Below are 19,322 nucleotides of genomic sequence, written 5' to 3'. Positions count from 1 at the left end.
GGCTGAGGGTGGGCAAGATCTTGGGAGGGGGCGTTGCCCGGACAGTTCACCCAAACTGACCAAAAATATACTCCATACGACACCAAACCACACCACACCAATAGCATTCCATACCACTGTTCAGCAATAAAATCTAAGAGAAAGGAGGAGGCAGCCTTCAATGGGGTTTTTTAAATGTTTGTCTTCTGGAGCAACCGCTCTGCCTACTGAAGCCCTGTTTCCTGAGAAATGGCCAGACATCATCTGCTGATGGGAAGTAGAGAATAAAACCTTTTGTTTTCCTTTGCTTTCACACATAAGCTTTCCTTTTTTCAACTGCCTGTATCTTGACCCATGACTTTGGGAGTTTTTTCTACCTTGCTTTCTCCCTGCCCAGTCTTGCTGAGGAGAGAAGTGATAGAGTCACCTGGTGAGCACATAGCATCCAGCCAGGGTCAACCCACCACATAAGGAATGATCATGGCCAGTATTCATTGTCCATTATTTTTGTCTGTTAGCTCTTTGTTACAGAGCTCAAAATTGTTCTTACCAAAATTACATAAAATTATTGAAAGCAGTGAATATATCTTAGAAAGTTTAAGTAAACCTACAGTAAGATGTCATTATTTTCAGTGATTTGATACTGCTGCATGATTTGCGTGTTGTTATTTCCAAAAAAGGTTTTCGTTGTCCGGTTCTAGTATTTCAGTTTATTGATTTAACTGAGCCTAATGCAGACTATTGCATTAGTCCTTTTCCAGAGGTGGCTGAGTCTGTTCAGGAAGAACTGGAATCTTACAGAGCCCAAGAAGATGAAGTCAAAAGACTTAAAAGTATCATGGTAAGTTTTATCACCTGTATGTGTTTTATGTAAAGCATAACAGGGCTTGTAGAGATGCTCAGCCCACCCTGTCATCCCACGGACAAAAATTTTCAGTGCATGCTGAATTTTAGGCATAATACGATCTTAAAAGTAGGACTAGAAACACTATATTTCATGAGAAGTTTCAGTTTCTTCTTCATTGGTGTTGCAGTTATATAGCTTCCATACTAACTGAAAAATGAAATACAGACGTTAACACCACTATGAGAAAATAGTTTCTAAATGTATTGACTATCTGCATGTGTGGTATTTGTATTTATTATGACTATTTTTATTCCTCTTTTCAAACCCTTCCTCAAAACCCAGGGTATAGAAGGGGAGGATGAAGGAGCAATAAGTATGCTTTCAGATAATACAGCTAAGCTAACTTCAGCTGTCAGGTAAGTAGTCAGTAATGCATTATTGTTTATTACCTGTGAACCATTTCTAGTTTTTTCTGTCACTGTACTTTCTGTATTCTTTGAAATCAACATCTTTAAATGTAGGCTATTCAGCTTTATAATATAGTTTAAATGCTTTATAATTCTGGTAAAGTTTTATGTGATGTCCTAAGCCAGTGCTTGCATATGTGACTTCCACAATGTGTGTGACTTTGGAGTGTTTCCTCAGCAAAGGCAAGAGTAATCTAAGTGCATCATAGATTTACTTGCACTCTTCCACCAAAACCCCCAAACTCTGCATTCTTTCGTAAAAAAAAATAACTGAAATCCCCCTTCTTCACGTCTCTGCTTGCTTTGCACAGTGTGTAATCAATTACATTTTGATTCATGTATTTTCTGTAACATCTGTTTGCGAGATTATAGTCATTCAGAACTCTGAGAAATTTACCCCCCCACTTTTGAAGACCAAACCACCAGTGACAGTGGTTTCATGACAGTGAAAGTCTTAGATTTAGGCTTCTTTCTCATTGTAAATTTGTTTTTCATTCCACTGATGCCTTCAAGAAGGGAGATACATAGTTTGCTGCCTTAATCACTAAGACCCAATCAGAAGGAAGAAGAAACATTCATTATCCTGAGGATAAATGGGGTGATATGCCCAGTATCCTGTGAAATCCAGCATGCCTGTATTAGTTAGTTATCTCTTAGTGAGTTTGAAAAGTTGCTTTGTATGCTATGCCCTGGTTAGAATTTCATTGGAATTACAAAGGATGTGTGATCAGACAGTTTCCAAAAAGCAAGCAGGTATTTTCAAGCTCGCCCTATAAAGTTTTCAAGTTTTGTACTTCTCAAGATGCTGGTTTTCAGGTCAAGGCATTGGTTTTTGGCTCTAATCTGTAGAATTTTGCTGAGAAGTCCTGATACCATTAAGATCGTCCATTTAGGCAGGTTTCTGCTGTAAGAATTGAAATAGGTTCACTTGCTGTTCTGTTGCCCATTTTCTGAAGGTTATCTTTTTCCTGGCTTTACAGCTGCTAGAAAACTTTGGAATATCTTAGAAATTAGAAATCAGAGGTTCTAACATTGAGGATCTCCTGTTGTTTGCTTTTTCTGGTTTTTTTTGGTTTGCTTTTTTTTTTTTTTCAAAAACACAGTCCTTTACAAAGGCAGTACTAGTCACCTTCTCACATTCCAGCTGTCATTAATGGTCAATCATCATAGGTAACATTGATTTTATAGTTGCTTAAAGGAGGAAATAAAGTATGGCTACTTAACTTCCTGGTTCTTCAGGACATGCAGTCAGTTGTCATTAAATGCCTGATCATCTGCCTACTGTTAAACTGAGTAAGACACTGGTTGTCCAGGGTGCTTTTGGTTCTGAATGTATATAGATGCTGAGAAGTCTTTTGTAAATGTGATTTTCACATGCCAGCAGTGAAAATCATGTAGATCCTAACACCTTAAGTAACAATTTTTCCATAAAGTAAACTTAACCATTCAGTTTCCCATTTCACAAAAGAAAATTTTTCAATTGTGAATCCTGAATAGAGAATTGTGTTCTATGCAGAAGCACCTGACAAATTCCAGGACATCCAGAAGTTCTGTATTTATTTGACAGATACTGTTATTTACTGTAATTTTGTAATTGTTTGATATTCTTTGACAGGTATTATTATTTGGCAGATATTGACACTTCTGTATATATCAGAATAGACTAAATGTAGTAGATCATTTGTTCAGGTTAGCAGGGCACATATCTGTTGTTGATCACAAGCTTTCAGTGGGAATATTGAATTACCCACATAATGTACGTTTTTTGCTAGTCAAGGTAGAAACCTGGTTTACTACATTACATGTGACTAATGTTCTTCTCTTATGTATTCTGTTTCAGTTATGAGAATCATTACATCTATACTTGTCATTTTTTAGTTCCAATCCTATTCTGTAATTTTAGATTTTAATAGCCTTTAAAGGTCTTTTCCAACCCAGACTGTTCTATAATTCTATAAATGTTTTAGTATCTACTATATGCAGTTCACAATTCAACTAACAGTGCAAATCAGCAGGTTAGTTTGTATTTAATCTCTTCAGCTCTCTTCCAGAACTTCTGGAAAAGAAGAGACTCATTGATCTTCATACCAATGTTGCAACAGCCGTTTTGGAGCACATAAAGGTACAATTGCTCTCTAATTTGAGTTTTGTGTCAGTAGTACTCTTTAACTGAAGGAATATATTTGAGGCTGTGAAGATAAGAAAGTGAGCCTTCTCAATGGTGCTACTTTTTCAGAATTCACTCTGTAGCATTACTTAGTGTTGAAGGGTGAGAGAGAATGAATTTTGAATGCCTCTGCATGGAAAACAAGGAAGACCAGGTTTTTTCTTATCGGAATTTACTAGTATACTCTCATTTTTTTAATGGTGGCCACAAATGTTATTGTGGGTTGAAGTCTTTCTAAAAATAAGTTTATGATGGAAGTGTTTTGTTTCTTTTAGAGATGTGTCATGGCAATTCATGACTTCAGTCTAAGCAATCTTCTGTTCATATGTGTTTATCAGAAGGGCACTGTTGACTGCTCACCAATGAAAGTGATACCCAGAGATGTCGTAATAATGATGCAAGGTACTGAAGTGGTGTTTCCAGCAGGGTCTGTGTTAGATGTCTTGTGCATAATTTGAGCACTTCAGAAGGGTGTTCGTCCCCTTTTCTGTTTTACATCTCCTGCTCTTGTGTCAGAGACCTTGCAGAGGGTTTAGTGTCAAGTGAAGGCCATGGTTACTGCTAGGATAACTTGGAAAATGGATTTGTTTTCACAGTATGAAAACAGAAATTGTAGATGAGGCTTTCAGAAACACTGAAATTCTTTTAAGTTTTGGAAAGTGGTTCAAGCACCACATCTCACTGAAAATCAATAATTAGAAAGTTTTACGCCAAGCTACTTATAATTCATGGAAGGCAATGTATTTTGAAGCTAGCTTTAACATTTGTAAGGCATGTAAGATCTGTCTTCAGTTATTATTGCTACTGAATTTTTTTTAAGTACTATATATGTACAAAGGATTAGTTCTGCAATTTAATGGATAAATTAAATTTACATATTTAAGTTGGAGAAGAGATAGTAAGTGTCTCTCTGTGCTTAGCTCATTAGTGTAGGGGCTAGTTTATGGGCTTTTGCACTATTAGGTACGTCAGTTTTCATATCTGACAATTTAAAAGCAGTACATTAATACCACTGAAAAAAATTTAACTCAACAATATTGATATTTTGATGCCTTGTCTGCAAATTCACTTTTCTAAGAAAGATACTGGCTTGATAATGGCAGGCCTAGACCAGTAGTATTCTGTATATGATTTATTGGTTGGAAAACAAGTTTCAGAGGAAGATGTAGAATGGCAGTAACATCAGTTTTGCTTTCCAGTGTCCTGTTGGCACTGGGCTGGAGTCAGATTCATCAGATGATAGCAACACACTTAGTTACCTAGAGGTGGAAGGAATTGCCTTATATAGGCACTCAACCAGCCCTTGCCTTGCTGCTCTGACAGGGAGCCTGCTATTCGGGAGTTCCCTAGGCGTGGTGATCCATTCCTCCATGATTCGTAATTCTGGTACTGCAGAGTGCTCAGGCTCTTTACCTTCTTATTGTATAGCTGAGACAAATGGCCATGCAGTTTCTTCAATATATTGGTATGTGCATCTCTATCATCTTTTCTTTTGATATAGAAAGCGTCACTTCATCTCCAGATATTTAGAAAACTGTCTTAAACTAATGCAGATGCATGTGGTTTTTTTTGTTGAAATTTGCCTATGGTAAAGCCTTTTAACTGAATGAATGTAAAGTTTATTCCAACTGCTTTCTCTTGACCATTTTCTCCTCTCTTTCCACCCTCCAGTGTTAGAAAAAGTATCTTTCTATCTTGAGCTGTGGAATTCTAGTATGCAGGACGTTATGCTACCTAATGGATTCCTCAAAAATACTCTCAAAAAGAGCCATGTCTCAGCCAGTACTTTTAAAAGAAATTCTGATGACACCTTGACTCTGTGGTTAATAGGTTTTATATACAGTAAATAATGAAACCAGATTAGGATAAGACAGAATTTTTTTTGCAAGTGCTGAGATGATGAGGAGCTAGTGAGGCACCATGCTCTTCTTCAGGTTACTATATTTTCCCTTCTAAAATAATCAGGAAGTGCATTCATACTTTAAAATAGACTATTTGCATGATCCATTATGGTTTTTTTACTATATTAATTATTTGAGCGTTTTTCTTCACTACATATATAAGCATCTATGCAAAGAATGCAATGAGACCTGCTTTAGATATACTAAGTGAATTTAATTTTTCTTGCAGTCATATTTTAATGTTCAGATTACAGCTGCTTTCCACATTCTCTTGGATCGTTTTCTAAGACACAGCAAGAGGAAACCAGAAATTAATCACATACTTAGGGGTCCTGGCAGTTTTTTGGCTTAAGTGTTTAGTTAAATAATGGAAAGTATGCATCACTTTTTCATGAAGCAAACCATCAAGTATTTATTGTCAGTGCTTAGAACAAATGCATCCTTGTTTTGCATTTATTGGTTTTTCTTCTGCTGAAGCTGGTGATTGAAGGTCTGGACCCAACAGATAACAGATATAGAGCTAGAATTACCTATCTAGCCGCTTTAGAGTTTCAAGTAATGCTTATCTTTGCATGTGATTGTAATATGAATAGGATTACTGACGTATGTTGAATCAGGAATATAAAAAGATGTGCACATATACTTTTCTAAAATGACAGTTGGGGGGGTAGATTACATAACCTCTTGCTAGAATTCTACGCATATGAATTTAAGTGGCAGATTTTTATGTGAATTGTTTTCTGTCTTAAATTACTTATATTTGTTTACTTTAGGGTTTTGTTTAATTCCTACATAATTTTATTATGTATCTCTACTTTTGCTTGATCTCAAGGTCTAATACTTTGAATGATCCCTTAATTGGGATCCCCTTAATTGGGATTGACAATAGCCTTTCAAATTTTCAAATTCATATTTTGTAAAGGAATTCTGCTATTTTAACTACTCTGTTTTAAATAAGGTTACATTTTTGTCTTACACTGTGTGAAGAGAAATGGTATGTGTTTGTGAAGTATATATGTCACAGTGGGCCAGGCTGGTTTTCTGTAGTCCAGAACTGATAATTCAGTAACCTTCTAGTAAAAACAGCTTTTTCTGAGTTCAGTTACAGTGACCTTGCTATCATCATTCTGTACAGTTCAGTGAAAGGGAATTGGCTATGGCTGCCACTTCCAGCCTTCTTCCAGAGTTTCTCTTCCTCTTGATTGGAGCACACTATAATTACCTGACCAACCTCCCTTGTTCTGGAGGCAGTTATTTCTGCTTGTTTTCTGTCAGCATCTTTGAGAAAGACCTCAACTAGTTTCTTAGAAAACATCTCATCTGCGTATTCTCTCTCTCTAAAATTAAGAACTTTTGTAGTGTAAAGAGGATAGAAGAGCTTCCAGCAAGTCTTTACAAAAATAACCCTCTAAGAGATTTTAATGGGTCCTGCTTCCACTTACTTGCTTTAAGAAGAAGGAACTTTGTGTTCATTTTGGAGTACAGTGCTCAATAGACTTTCCCATGCACTTCAGTAATTTTCCCTAAAATAAGTTTTGGCTTACAAACAGCCTGTTTCTAAAGATGATAAGTTGAAAGCTTTCACAAATACATTTTTTTTAAAAAGCAAGCTGAAGTGTGGCACTTTAACTGCATTACAGAATCCTGTCCCTGAAGTGGCAGCCAGAAAGGTCTCTTGAATGAGATTGGTGTGGAACAAGATGTCATAGTAGAATAGCAAGAGCAGGAGGCAGAAAAGGAAAAACTGTAAATGTAAATGCATCTTTATTGTATTATTTTTTATTATTATTGATTTTCTTCACATTGCTTGCCAGTTTGGCACCCATAAGAACCTCTTCTTTGCTGTGTTTTTTATTGAATCTACAGGACTGTTTAGCTCCTATTCCCCAGCTTTTCCTCTTGGCATGTCTGTGAGTTTGCCATTGAGTGAACAAAATTGCACTTACTTAAATTAAATGGGACATCTGCTTCTTATCAGCACCTCTTAGACAAGTTGGCTCTTCAAGAAGTAACTGTCTCATTGATGTGGCATATCTGGGATATCTATCAAAAGGTAACTAGTAGTGTTTAAGGCTATTCAGTAACCCGTATGAAATTTGATTAGGTGTCCACCTAATTCCAAGCAAACCAGTGTAAGAAAAATATTGCCCTAATTAGCATCTTTGCTAGTAACTTTCATTAGTTATCTAGTGAAGAAGCCGCTGAATAGACTTACTATATTGATCCATCTCTTTGGTTTGTTGCATCAGAAACAGTCTCAAAAGTTTTATATTGCTGCTTACCTCTGATGTCCCTATTGTGGATAGGAAAAAAACAGACAAAGTGGATAGAAAAAAAATGTGGACCTGAAGTTTCAGGATTTTCGGTTTGGGGTTTTTTCCCCAAAGAATGCTAAGTTCACACTTCAGAATTAATTGTGCAAAGTTTTTGAAGAGAGTGAGCGTACTTGTATCATTAATGTTTCAGTTTAGGCTCAAAGTATAGCACATACATGCAACCAGTGAATTTTCTTTGCTGCTGTTGATCTGTTTTGTTCAGCAGTCACAGTCAAACAGTCATAAAGTTGCACATGGCTGAGAAGAATTTTACCTAGCCTGTGCTCCAAGTAAGTCAACAATTGTGAATCTGTTCTTAAAATTGAAAGTAATTGATGTTTGAATTACATAATTTTATTTAGCAGTTGATCTGTAAACAAATACAAGGAATTAGGGAATCTTTTTATATTGTACATTTTTACATGCCATCTGAATAAATTTCTTGTAAACAGATCACCAGCTAAGATAATACTGGCTTTGCCAAATTCAACAGTATTGTATTTGACTTTATAAGATCAAGTGTCCACATTTCAAGACAATCCCTTTTTTCCTGGATGCCTGTTGTCTGGGAAAAATATTTTAAACTCAAAAACATTGAATTTAGTTTCACATAACAAGATACAAATGTACTTAAAACAGAAAAAGCAAGTGTATGTAATGGAAAGACTAAAAAAATTGTAGTCGTTTCTTTGCAGTTGCTTTATGTCTCTAGAGAGATCTAAGGAAACTATAACACAGAAGATCTCCAAGATGCTGTAGAATTGAGGTCTCAGATGGTTTACCAGATACCAAATTGCATCTGAAGTAAGGACTTGGAAAAAGGCTGGTAGTTCAGTTCTATTCAGACTTTAAACTATTCTTCTAACATAAGCTCAAGGTAAATACAGCTTGAAAGAAGCTCTAGCTTTTTTTTTTTCATTCATGCACTTTCTATGTAGTCATAGTCACTATGACAATCAACAGAAGACATTCTTCTGCCCCTAAAAGTAGCAGGGGGTCATTTTTGAGCACTCTCGATGGTAATTTACTTTATAAGCTGTAATTACAAGCATCCGCAAAAGCTTTAAATTAAGTTGTTGCTCTGCAAATAACTGATCTTCTCGAGGAGTTCTGTAAGTGGTGACTGAGAAATGGAGGCATTGTATAGCTGCCTGCATCATAAGCTGATCACCAAATGCTTTCAATACAAAAATATCCTTGTAATTCATACCATTTTACTTTGTTTTCTCCTCTCTAGCTCTTTTTTTGAGGAACTCACAGTACTCAGAAGGTGAAATATCCTAATATCCCTAGGCTAGAGAAGTACTTTGTGGGGGGGTGAGGGGCAGGTAAACTAACTTTTATAAAATTAATTTTCTTATTTGTGATCTCAAGAATAATTTTAGTAGAATTCAGAAATATGTGAAAACCAGACTTTGTAAGTTTTTACGGTCTGTCATTGCAAGAACTACTTCACTGGATAAAAGGTGCCATTGCAGTTTTAAATGCTTTGGCATTATCAGGCAAAATTTCTCAAATTGTTTAACCCAAGAAAAGCAAGGTGACTCTTGCCTCACTCTGGCAATATCATTTCAGTCTCACAGGGGGTACGATGTGGAGCTGACACACTTCCAAAGCAGCAAGATGGAGGTCCACTCTGCCCGTCTTGTTTTTGAGCCAATACATAGCTGAATGTGTTCAAACATAAGGATTTAATTAGTTACCAGATACTAAAACTTACAGGTTTTGTAAGCTGAGTAGCTGTAACATTTGTTCTGATGCTGCATTTTAATGTTCAAACACGCATAATGATCTGCATTGTAATGGAACATTTTAAAATAAGTTCTGGACTGCATTTTTCTGTTTTTAGCTTGTAAGATCTTGATCAATAAGTGTAAAACTTGTCTGTTTGTGCAGATGTGCTGCAATGCAGTCATTACTTGCATGGCCATGTGATGTCTTCCATAAAGCTTTTGCCTCAACAATTTTCTATAGTCCCTGTGCCATCCTCCATAAAAAGGATTTTCACAACATCTAGATGTGTCATTGTATAATGAGAGACTTCTTTTCCAGTGTTAACAAGATAATCTAATTATAAACTTCTCCATCTTTGGTGTGAGTGAACTACTGCAAGCCTTTGATCTGAGGTAGTATTTCAGTACCAACCCAAGTTGGCCGTTGCCAACGTTTCCTTGGGATGATGCCTTAATGTATAAAGGAATTTCCCACATTTATCTGCATTGAATAATTGTCTTGTGGTCTGAGAGCCTGGAGGTTCAGAATAAATTTGACATAATATTCACTTGACCATTACTTTTTCCTTTTACAGCATAGCAATGTATATGATGGCATGTAGTTTTCAGCTGTGTCAAAGCCATAGTTGAAAACAAAGCTTCTCTTCCAGTTCAATATTCACATCAGACACCCCTTGCTTAACTTGCATTTTCGTTTTTAGTATGATAATTAAATAACCATCAACTTTTTGAGAGCTGATTATAATGCAAGCATTAGTTACTTTTACTGATAATTTATTTTAAAATAAAGTTTTTAAAACGGTCTTTGTAACTAAAACTTCATACCTTTTAAAAGAGGAAATAAATATTCTTTCACAGTTTTAAGATGTTAACCCTAACACTTACTCTTAAACAGAGTCGAAAGCTGGATGTGTATTTTGAATATGAGGAAAAAATAATGAGCAAATCCACTCTGGATAAATCTCTTCTGGACATGATTTCTGACCCAGATGGTGAGTACTTTAAATTTGAACTTGGTGTAAAATTTATTAAGATACACAATAAATCGACACCTGCTTAGATTTCAGGGTTGGTAAAGAGCAACCTGTGCAAGACTTGTAAAGAAAACAGTTTTTGATTGATCTTCAGCAATCAACTGAAGTACTAAACTCTAGAGAGTTTAGTACTTCAGTTGAGTAATATCCAAAATATTAGCAACTTCTGCTGCTCCACTAAAATCCTTTCCTAACTCCTTATTTTTTAGGGTCAAAATATTTTTTGTGCTTTTCCAGTATTTAGGAGTATAGCATGGCATTCTGTGGACTGAACAATACTAATTTTAAATCCTACTGCACGTTTTGTAACATATACATACCTCACGAACACGATGAAAATTTCATAGAGTTTGATGAGATCAAAGGGCTGTAATGTAGGGAGCTCCTGCTTGTGCGAGGAAAAAGATGAATGGGACAAGGTGGAGAGAAGGGACGCAAGATGTAAATTGGCCAATTCACTGGGACTCACCTTAAGCTTTGCATGTGTTGATTCAGCTGTGGCATGTCTGTTTTCATCATCTAAGGGCACGAGCAGTGCATCCCAGCTTCTGTGTCACATATGGGTCATGCATATCAGAGCATTGCACAGCAGGAGTACTCAGGTTCTCTATTAGCAGGAGTCACTGAGGGTCTTTCTGTGAAAGGCTAAGACCCAAATGACTTCCCAGCTTTTTGTAGTATTGTAACATCAGCTCTCCTTTCACTCTGTCACAGCCTGACATGTCATAACCCTCTGACAGATTTCAGTATGATCTGATACCAGTTGGCTGGAGCAAAATAACGTGCAGAGCAAAAGTGTAAAACTTAAATTATCTCTGACTTGTCAGCGTACTGGCAATTATATTGGCAAACCTCAAACATTTAGAGACCCAGGGTTCCTGCTCTTTTTCCAGTGTGCTCTTTAGTTTTGTTACTGCATGATTATGTGTGTAGTCTTACAGCTACATACTGGGTTTAATGCCTGCTTGGAGTTTGTATAATGATTCATATTTATAGAAAGAGTATCTATACGTCCTGCTGACTTTCTACAAAAATCTTTTAATAGTGTCCATGCTATATAATCAAAAGGCAATAGAAGAAATAGTGCACAGTTGGTAGAAATTTGAGCTAAAATTTTAAACATCTCATAATGGGTCATGTCTAGAAATTAATAAACTTTCAGAAAATCTAATGTCAGGCGTCAATCTGTATATCAGTACATACAGTCATTTTTTTATATGAAGCTAATAAGAATATGTATAATCTGTACTTTCTTTAAGCATCAATACAAACTAGTCCTTTTCCATGTTCAGAATTAATGTTTCATGTACTATTTTGATTTCAGCTTTTATGTTTGCATAAAATTAGATATGAAAACAAATTTTATGCTTGCTTGTATATCCTACTGGATCAATTACTTTTTACCTGAATCCACATTTTCTATGCCTTTTTAGATTGCAGTGTAAAGCAAATTGTTTTCCAAGCCTGATGTATCATATCAACATTCCTATTAGCAAGGTTCCTGGTTTTTACACAAGATTAGATTTACAAGCTAGAGTTTTTCTTCATAAGCCAAGTATTCAGGTTTTCACACTAGTATGTTAGCATTTTATATGCATTGCCTAGGTTTAAGTTTATATAAGAAAAAGATTTAAGTTAAATCAGAGTGATTATTTCCAGGCATGCTGTCTTGTAAAACTATCCAGCCTCATATTGTGTGATTCACTGAGAAGCATCAGCAGAAAACAATTTGAAGGAATAATACATCAAGTCTTCCAGCGCTTCCACTGGTGAACTATTTATTGGCATTATGTGTGGGGATATTTGTCATGTGGACGATGAGATCTGCAGAGCTCTTCATGAAAGCACTTAGATGTGTCCACTTAACAGCTTCAGGATTCAACCTCCCATTTGTTACCGTATTGCACTAATCTACCACTCAGGACTATTAGCTGCCTCCCAGTTTCGTGGATATTATTGTATCCTGGAGTGGTGATAAAATGGGAACTAAAGGCTGCCTGCTGGTTTTTCAATTGAAAATAAAATAGGTATGTTCTAGGTTTGCCAAGTTTTCTTCTTCAGAATGTTTAGCAGTTTGCTTCAGACTGTAGTCTAGAAAAAAGTAGTGAATATTTGACAGGCACTTGGCCTGAGTTTTGCAGCTGTTTATCACAGCTTTTTTTGCCTAAGTGAATTCCAGGTGGATCTCTACCTTGAAAGCTGGCTTTTGGTTTAGATAATACAAAGTGTCTTCAGTTCTTGATCTTCTGATTTACTGGTATTTGGTAAGGGTTAGTAAAACCTACTTTCCAGAGAAGATTGTATCAAGTCATAAATGTTCGTTATGACAGCGCTTACTCTTAACTTCTGCCAGACTAAATATATGCTGACTTTTAAATAACAGTTGAAGATTAGATCAGATGGTCTCCTGCTGACATGATCTACATTCCATAGTAGAGGAAAAAAACCCAAAACAAACTAAACAGAAAAAGAAAAACAGGAAAAAAAGTCGTTTTCTTGCCCCCAAGTGCAAGAAAGTTCATTCTTGTACAACATTGCACTAAAATTATCAGACTTTTGTAATTAATTTTAAGTGTTTGTTTTGAGATGTTGTACTTCTGAAAACTTCATTTGAAACTATTGTCTTTACTAACAGTGATTCTCTTCTAGAAAAAAAAGATGGTGTTCAAAATCTGGTGTAGTAGTTTATAGTCTAAGTAATGGCTACATCAACCTTTTGATCTGGAGAGATGAATTTTGATTGCATATCAATAGTGCTTCCCAAGAACGGGAAGTGTTTTTCTTCAACAAAAGAGGATTTAGGAAGTAAAATCCTTTTTGAAGGCAAGTTGGAAGTTCGGGGCTTTTTCCCTGACCAGCAGTTCATATAAGTGCTTTTGCAGTCCTCAAGTGTTTCAGTACAGTGAACCATAGAACTGCGTAAGCAAGTTGTAGAGCTAAAAAATAATGTGCTATGGCTTTTACTTCTGTGATTTTTCTTTAGTCTGCTTTTTCATGGACCCACTCCCAGATAATGCTTGCAATCTCCACATAAAATAAGTCATAATTTCTCTACATAACTTATTGAGGATGTTATATCAATAATAATATTTACTACAAACAAAAGGAGAAAGTGTAAAACTTTCAGAAAGAATGACACATCTAACCCAACTCTTCATAAAATTGCTGTATGTCTTTCTTTTTTATATTGAAGAAGGCTATGGTTATAGGTAACATTTATTGTCATAACTAAAGGTCTGCATGTACATATATGTGGCTGCTGAAGGGCAATTAATGTGGCAGCATAGTTACAATTGTAGTTTTTAATTTTTCTTTTTTTTTTATTGCAGCGGGAACTCCAGAAGACAAAATGCGATTATTTCTCATCTATTACATAAGCTCAGCTCAGGCACCTTCAGAGGTACCTATGTTCTTTACAGCTTCCAACACCAGAATGTACCACGAGGGATTTTTCTGTGGCATTTCAGCACTAAGTAGATACTTCTGTTTCTTTGCAAAAGGAAGTATGAAATGCCAGGAAATACTAAAACTTTAAATAAATTTTGTAGTATCGCCAGGAAATCTGCTCACAAAGCTTTAGCCACCATTTCAAAGGATACGATTGACTAATAAGAAGGAATATTATATTGTGACATATTTAGATCAGAGTTACTGCAAGACACATCTTAGCATGCTTTCTATTATTCTGCTCCACTGCTCAATAGAAGTAGATAAAGCAGAATGAAAATACGACTCATTTCACTCTATCTTCATATATTCAAGAATGATTGAGTCAGTTGACTAGCAGGTGAACAAAGGAGAAGTGCATCTGCCAATATCTGAATAATTCAGGAAACAATTTCTTCGTATTTCTTTTGAACTTAGGATGATTAATTTCAAGGAAAATTCTTACATGGTAGGAGCATTATCTGATGGAAAAAATGTTTGATTAGATGAATAGAAATTATCTGTATAAATGTATACTAGCTCCTTTGTTTATTGTTTACTGTTTTGACATTGTACAGAAACCAGCATTCTGTTGGTGCTAGTATAAAAGACTGTTCCCGTATCTGAAAGTCTACAGGATTTAATTCCACAAACACTGTTCAGTTTAATGAGACCTACTCATGGCAAATTTTATTTCAAGTTATATTTCCATACTTGGTAGGCAATGAGATTAAGACTCATAATTACTTTTTAACTTGGGTCAATGCTGTAACTTTGCACTGGTTATTTAATATTTAGATAAGAATATCTTGTCTTTCCACATGGATTTAAGAGTAGCTTCAACCTTTTGTAATTTTCCACTTTATGATTTCAGATTGATTTGGAGCAGTACAAAAAAGCATTGATGGATGCAGGTTGTAATCTCACTCCTTTGAGCTACATAAAACAATGGAAGTAAGTAATTTCTTTTTTGTCCTTTATGAGGCTAATTGGGTAATTTCACAGAATCTAGCATTGTATTCAGGACTTATGTGTTACTTCTCTTACATTTTAAATTATCCTTAAACATTCATTTGAGATAAGTTTTTCCTTTCATTGTTATGGTAATACATGCAAATCTTATTTTGAAACTAACCTCCAGTAGTGCCAGAACTCTATAGAATATGACATTTAGTAGTGCCCTTAATGAGCCAGGACAGAAACAACTTACTGAATTAAATGAAAAGTTGTGCTAGCTCAGACTCCAAAGTTTTTTTTGCTCATACCAAAGAGTTGTATATCAGTTATTCTAGTTTTACATGGTATCTGAATGAAATCTTTGTCTTTTAACTATAAAATCTAATTCCTATTGTCTTTGTAGGCAAGAGGGATGCATTTAATAAATAGTTACTTCCTGAAAGAGTTTGAAATGCAGAGGTTTTTTCACTTTCAGATGACTAGAGTGGAACGTTCTACAGCAGTGTGTGCCATGAGATAAATTCTTGATTTCTATCCCTGCTTTCACAGGGCTTTCACTAAGATGGCTTCAGCTCCAACCAGCTACGGAAACACTACACCTAAACCTTTGGGGTAGGCTTTTGATTAATTTTCTGTTAGCCTTTGGGTTCTTCTATCTTATTTTAGTAGTGCTGAAAGTGTGTTTAGTGCTATACATGGCCCAGAGCAAAACATCTCCCTATTTGTAAAATTTTTAAGTTACAGACGATTACAAGCACTTATCTTCCCTTAAAAGTGTATAGTACACACAGAGAGGAAAATAAAAGGATTGGGACTAAATTCACAAACTATCTTAATACAGTGCTCTCTGCACCTGCATATTAAATGCACTCTCACAGGAGAAGAATTCAGCACCAGGAACTGGATCTATGACAGCCATCACTTTGAGCCTTAAGCAGTCAATGGCAGAAGATAAGCACAGCCCTGTATATTCAAAATGAGTTCTCTCCTGGATTTGGAGACTGTCAGGGATGCAAGAAGACAGTGCTATTTCCTTGGAGACTCCTGGACTGAGTGTCTGCCTGCTTTTTGAAAGGTGTAGTTATTTATTTCAAGACACAAGAACTGTGCTACAGTTACATATATCCCATACAGGATATCGGACTTGGGTCTTTCCATTCTTCGGAGGATTTCAGTCCTCATTACCAGCTCTGCTTTCAGGAATGCACCATCACTGTCATAAGGAATCTGTGGTGTGGTATGGTTACAGAGAATTCCAGTGCTGTTTCACTTGGAAAAATTGCTGCTTGGTTTGTTGGAGATGCTCAGCATCTCTGTTAACTCTGGTGATTAGACCCACTTGAAAGGAGCACTCCAATCCTTCCATTACTGAAGTATTAAAATAAACTGTTCAGTGGATTAAAGACTAGAATCCAAGACTCCCATTGATAGGTGAGGATCTATCTGGTAGATTACAGGTGTATTCCCATACACTTGCTTGCCATGTGATGTGAGGAATATATTTTATGACGAACTGAGTTACTTAGTGCTTAGGTCCTATTGACTTTATTGGGAATTGGATGTCAGTATAAAGCTTAAGAATACAAATTTTTTAAAAAAGGTCCTACACATCATCTTTATTTTGGTTTTTCAGTCTGTTTTCACGTGTTATGAATACAGGATCACAGTTTGTAATGGAAGGAGTGAAGAACTTGGTACTGAAGCAACAAGTAAGTTTAAAAAAACAATTAAAAAGTCTATCATGAGTATTGTGAAGATTTGGATATTTCAGTACCTTTGTTATATTAATAAAATTCATTGTACAGTAAACAAGTAAACATAAATCTCTGCTTATGGATAGATCTATCACTTTGTAACTTCCAGTTTTCAGATTAAGTGACAAATAATGTTCACATTTTCTTTGAAGACCTCTTTGTAGCAATTAAGACTGATTCCAGCATTATAAAAAGAACAGCTTTGGAATATTCAAAGTAGACTAGACCTTCATAAACAAAAAAATATTAACTATCTGTATCTTCACTTAGAACTACATGTATTAAGTTAATCTATTCTGGAGTGATTAAGAGGCTGAAAGTGTTAGTTCTCTGTTTAGTTACAATTCAAACATTTCTTGTTTTCCCATATAAGTGTAATGTACAGCAACCATAATCTTGTAATGTGCAGGAAAATACAAGTATGTTTATAATGACATGACCACCTTCAAATATTCACCTAAGTTTTTAAAATATTTTTGAGCATAACTTGCATGTGAATGTACAACCCCCAAAGAAAACAAACAACAACAACAAAAAAGAAACTGGTTGTGTAACTTGTAGCTGGAATTTTGAGTTGTGCTTCCCAGAAACCTGCTTCTCTGTAGAGGATGCATCATTTTCCCAATATGTACTTTCATCAGATGGCAATAAATAAATATCTATCTGACTCTGAAGAGTCAGAATTTAAATTAGAAATACAGCATATCAGAACTAGATAAAATGAAATCTTAACTAAAGGTTTGTCTTTTTGACCTACTTAATCTTATCATTGTCACTGTTTGTTTATTCAGCCTGTTATAGACATAACATGAAAGGTATCAGCTATCACATAAAAGTTTAAAAATGGGGTCTCACTTTTGTAGGGTAGTTAATGAAGTTAATTCTGCAGGAATTTCATTATGGGTAGATATGATAAGCTAGCTGCATTGCAGAGGTACAACTCAGTGGTATATCATGAAATGTGATTGAGGAAAATTTATATATGCAGCTTGCCTGTGTGTTATATATTATGAGAACTCTTCAGATAAACTGTTCCTTGTAATAATAGAAAATAATTATATTCTCAAGGAGACTTTCTCCTCTTCTTGTGTTAAACATTTTGTCATTTCTTTAAATGTGTGGCTTTAAAGAGTTAATATTATTCTGTACAAAATGGCTTGCATTGTTTTCCATTCTGAGTGAGCAAGAAGTCGATTTGCCAATGTTTCCAGGATACGCCTTTTCTGGCTTTTAATTTCTTCTCCAGGTATTTTGGGGTAGCCAGATGAAAAGCCATTCTTCCTCATATTTGTAAGCCTAATGTAGGTCTGTGGTATTTCTATTAAAGCTAACTTTTTATTTTTCCTTCATTAATTCAGGGATTCACATGGGTTTTTCAGTGTAATATGTAGATCATCCTTTGGAATGTCCTCTTTTGATACATTCTGTCAAGACCCATTTCCAATCCTGTTGCTATGTAAACTCACCCTCAGTTTATTATAACTGAAGTAGTTTAACTCTTTAATATTCAGGTATTTCGTGCAAGGTGACATTTTTCGTGTTAAATAAGAACAGTAATCTTGAATTTCACCAGTTTATTCCTTTGCAGTTTATCCAAGCATTTGTTGCCAGGGTTGTTTTATTTACCCATTTCTTTGACAACATTAGTTCTATTTTAGAATTACACCCTTAATTATTAGCATCAGCTTTAAAATTCTTTCCTTAACTGCAAAGTATTTTTTTAATAAGAATTCATATTTGATCACGTCTGCATATGTTGGTAATAGCTAAATACAGCTCTGTTCTTATCTTCACACTTTTTTTGCACTTTATGTCTTATCTTTGTCCCCTAGCTATATGCACCTTAGATGTTTGCATTTTTTTTACAGAAAAGTAATTCAGGTGATAATAAATAAGCTTAACCTTTACAGAACATAAGAGGAAAACTGTTTAAAATAGTATTTCAAATGCTCTGTAAACTCTTCCGTAATAATGTGACTGGGAATAGTTCTTAGTAAGCATTTCAGCATTCCATTAATTACACATTATGTTTTACAGAATCTGCCAGTCACACGTATTTTGGACAACCTTATGGAGATGAAGTCAAACCCTGTGAGTACAATTGCCTTCATACAGAGAGAGGTGGAGCAAACGAAATCTTAAAGCTGTGATATGTAATATGTATGCTATGGCTAATTTTTTTCATGGTAGTGCAGTTGAATCCAATCATGCTGTATTCAAGAATAGAACCATTTTCATAACTATTTAATAAGACTTTTTTCACTAGTCTCTAAACAATGGCAATTTATGGTGTCTCATTTGAACTAATATTTTTTAGCTTTTTTCTATTCTGTGCTTCTATTAGACTTGTGTTGTACTGAGCTTCTGTTGCTCCTAAATTTCTGCATTAGCCTGTGGACTGAAATTTTCTTTGTGTCAAGGTGTTTGGTTTTTTTTTAAAGAGCACAATTTCAGAAGTGAAGTATTTACAGAGAGGTGTATTAGGGAAAATTACATTTCCCGCATCTTTAAACTTTGCTATGCAGAGGAAAATATTTTACTACTGATTCAGTCATTCTGTTTGCAAGCAGAGGTGGTTTTTGTCAGAAAAGTCCTCTTCTTGCCTTGTTTCTGTGAAAATTTACCCAGACTATTTTAAATTCATATGTTACAAATTTTTGAAATGCTTACATGTTACTGACACAATCAAGGCATTTACTAGAACTTACAACTAAAAGTAGGCCTGAGTGTTTATGCATGAAG

General features: G+C 35.3%; 1 protein-coding gene across 1 annotated transcript in view; it reads left to right on the top strand.

Moving 5' to 3' along the window:
- SCFD1 (sec1 family domain containing 1) overlaps window positions 1-19,322 on the top strand; it is a 52,665-nt gene that overhangs the window by 20,515 nt on the left and 12,828 nt on the right. Inside the window, exons 12-20 of the mRNA XM_048306554.1 lie at window positions 730-820; window positions 1,169-1,242; window positions 3,334-3,415; window positions 10,305-10,401; window positions 13,773-13,843; window positions 14,744-14,823; window positions 15,376-15,438; window positions 16,460-16,535; window positions 18,618-18,671. Of these exons, the coding sequence (XP_048162511.1) occupies window positions 730-820; window positions 1,169-1,242; window positions 3,334-3,415; window positions 10,305-10,401; window positions 13,773-13,843; window positions 14,744-14,823; window positions 15,376-15,438; window positions 16,460-16,535; window positions 18,618-18,671 (688 nt within the window). The remainder of the gene's footprint in view (window positions 1-729; window positions 821-1,168; window positions 1,243-3,333; window positions 3,416-10,304; window positions 10,402-13,772; window positions 13,844-14,743; window positions 14,824-15,375; window positions 15,439-16,459; window positions 16,536-18,617; window positions 18,672-19,322) is intronic.

This window comes from Corvus hawaiiensis, chromosome 6, assembly GCF_020740725.1.
Source record: "Corvus hawaiiensis isolate bCorHaw1 chromosome 6, bCorHaw1.pri.cur, whole genome shotgun sequence".
NCBI classification, from domain to species: domain Eukaryota; kingdom Metazoa; phylum Chordata; class Aves; order Passeriformes; family Corvidae; genus Corvus; species Corvus hawaiiensis.
Note: the sequence above shows the minus strand (reverse complement) of the source record. Positions and strands in the feature narration are given on the sequence as shown.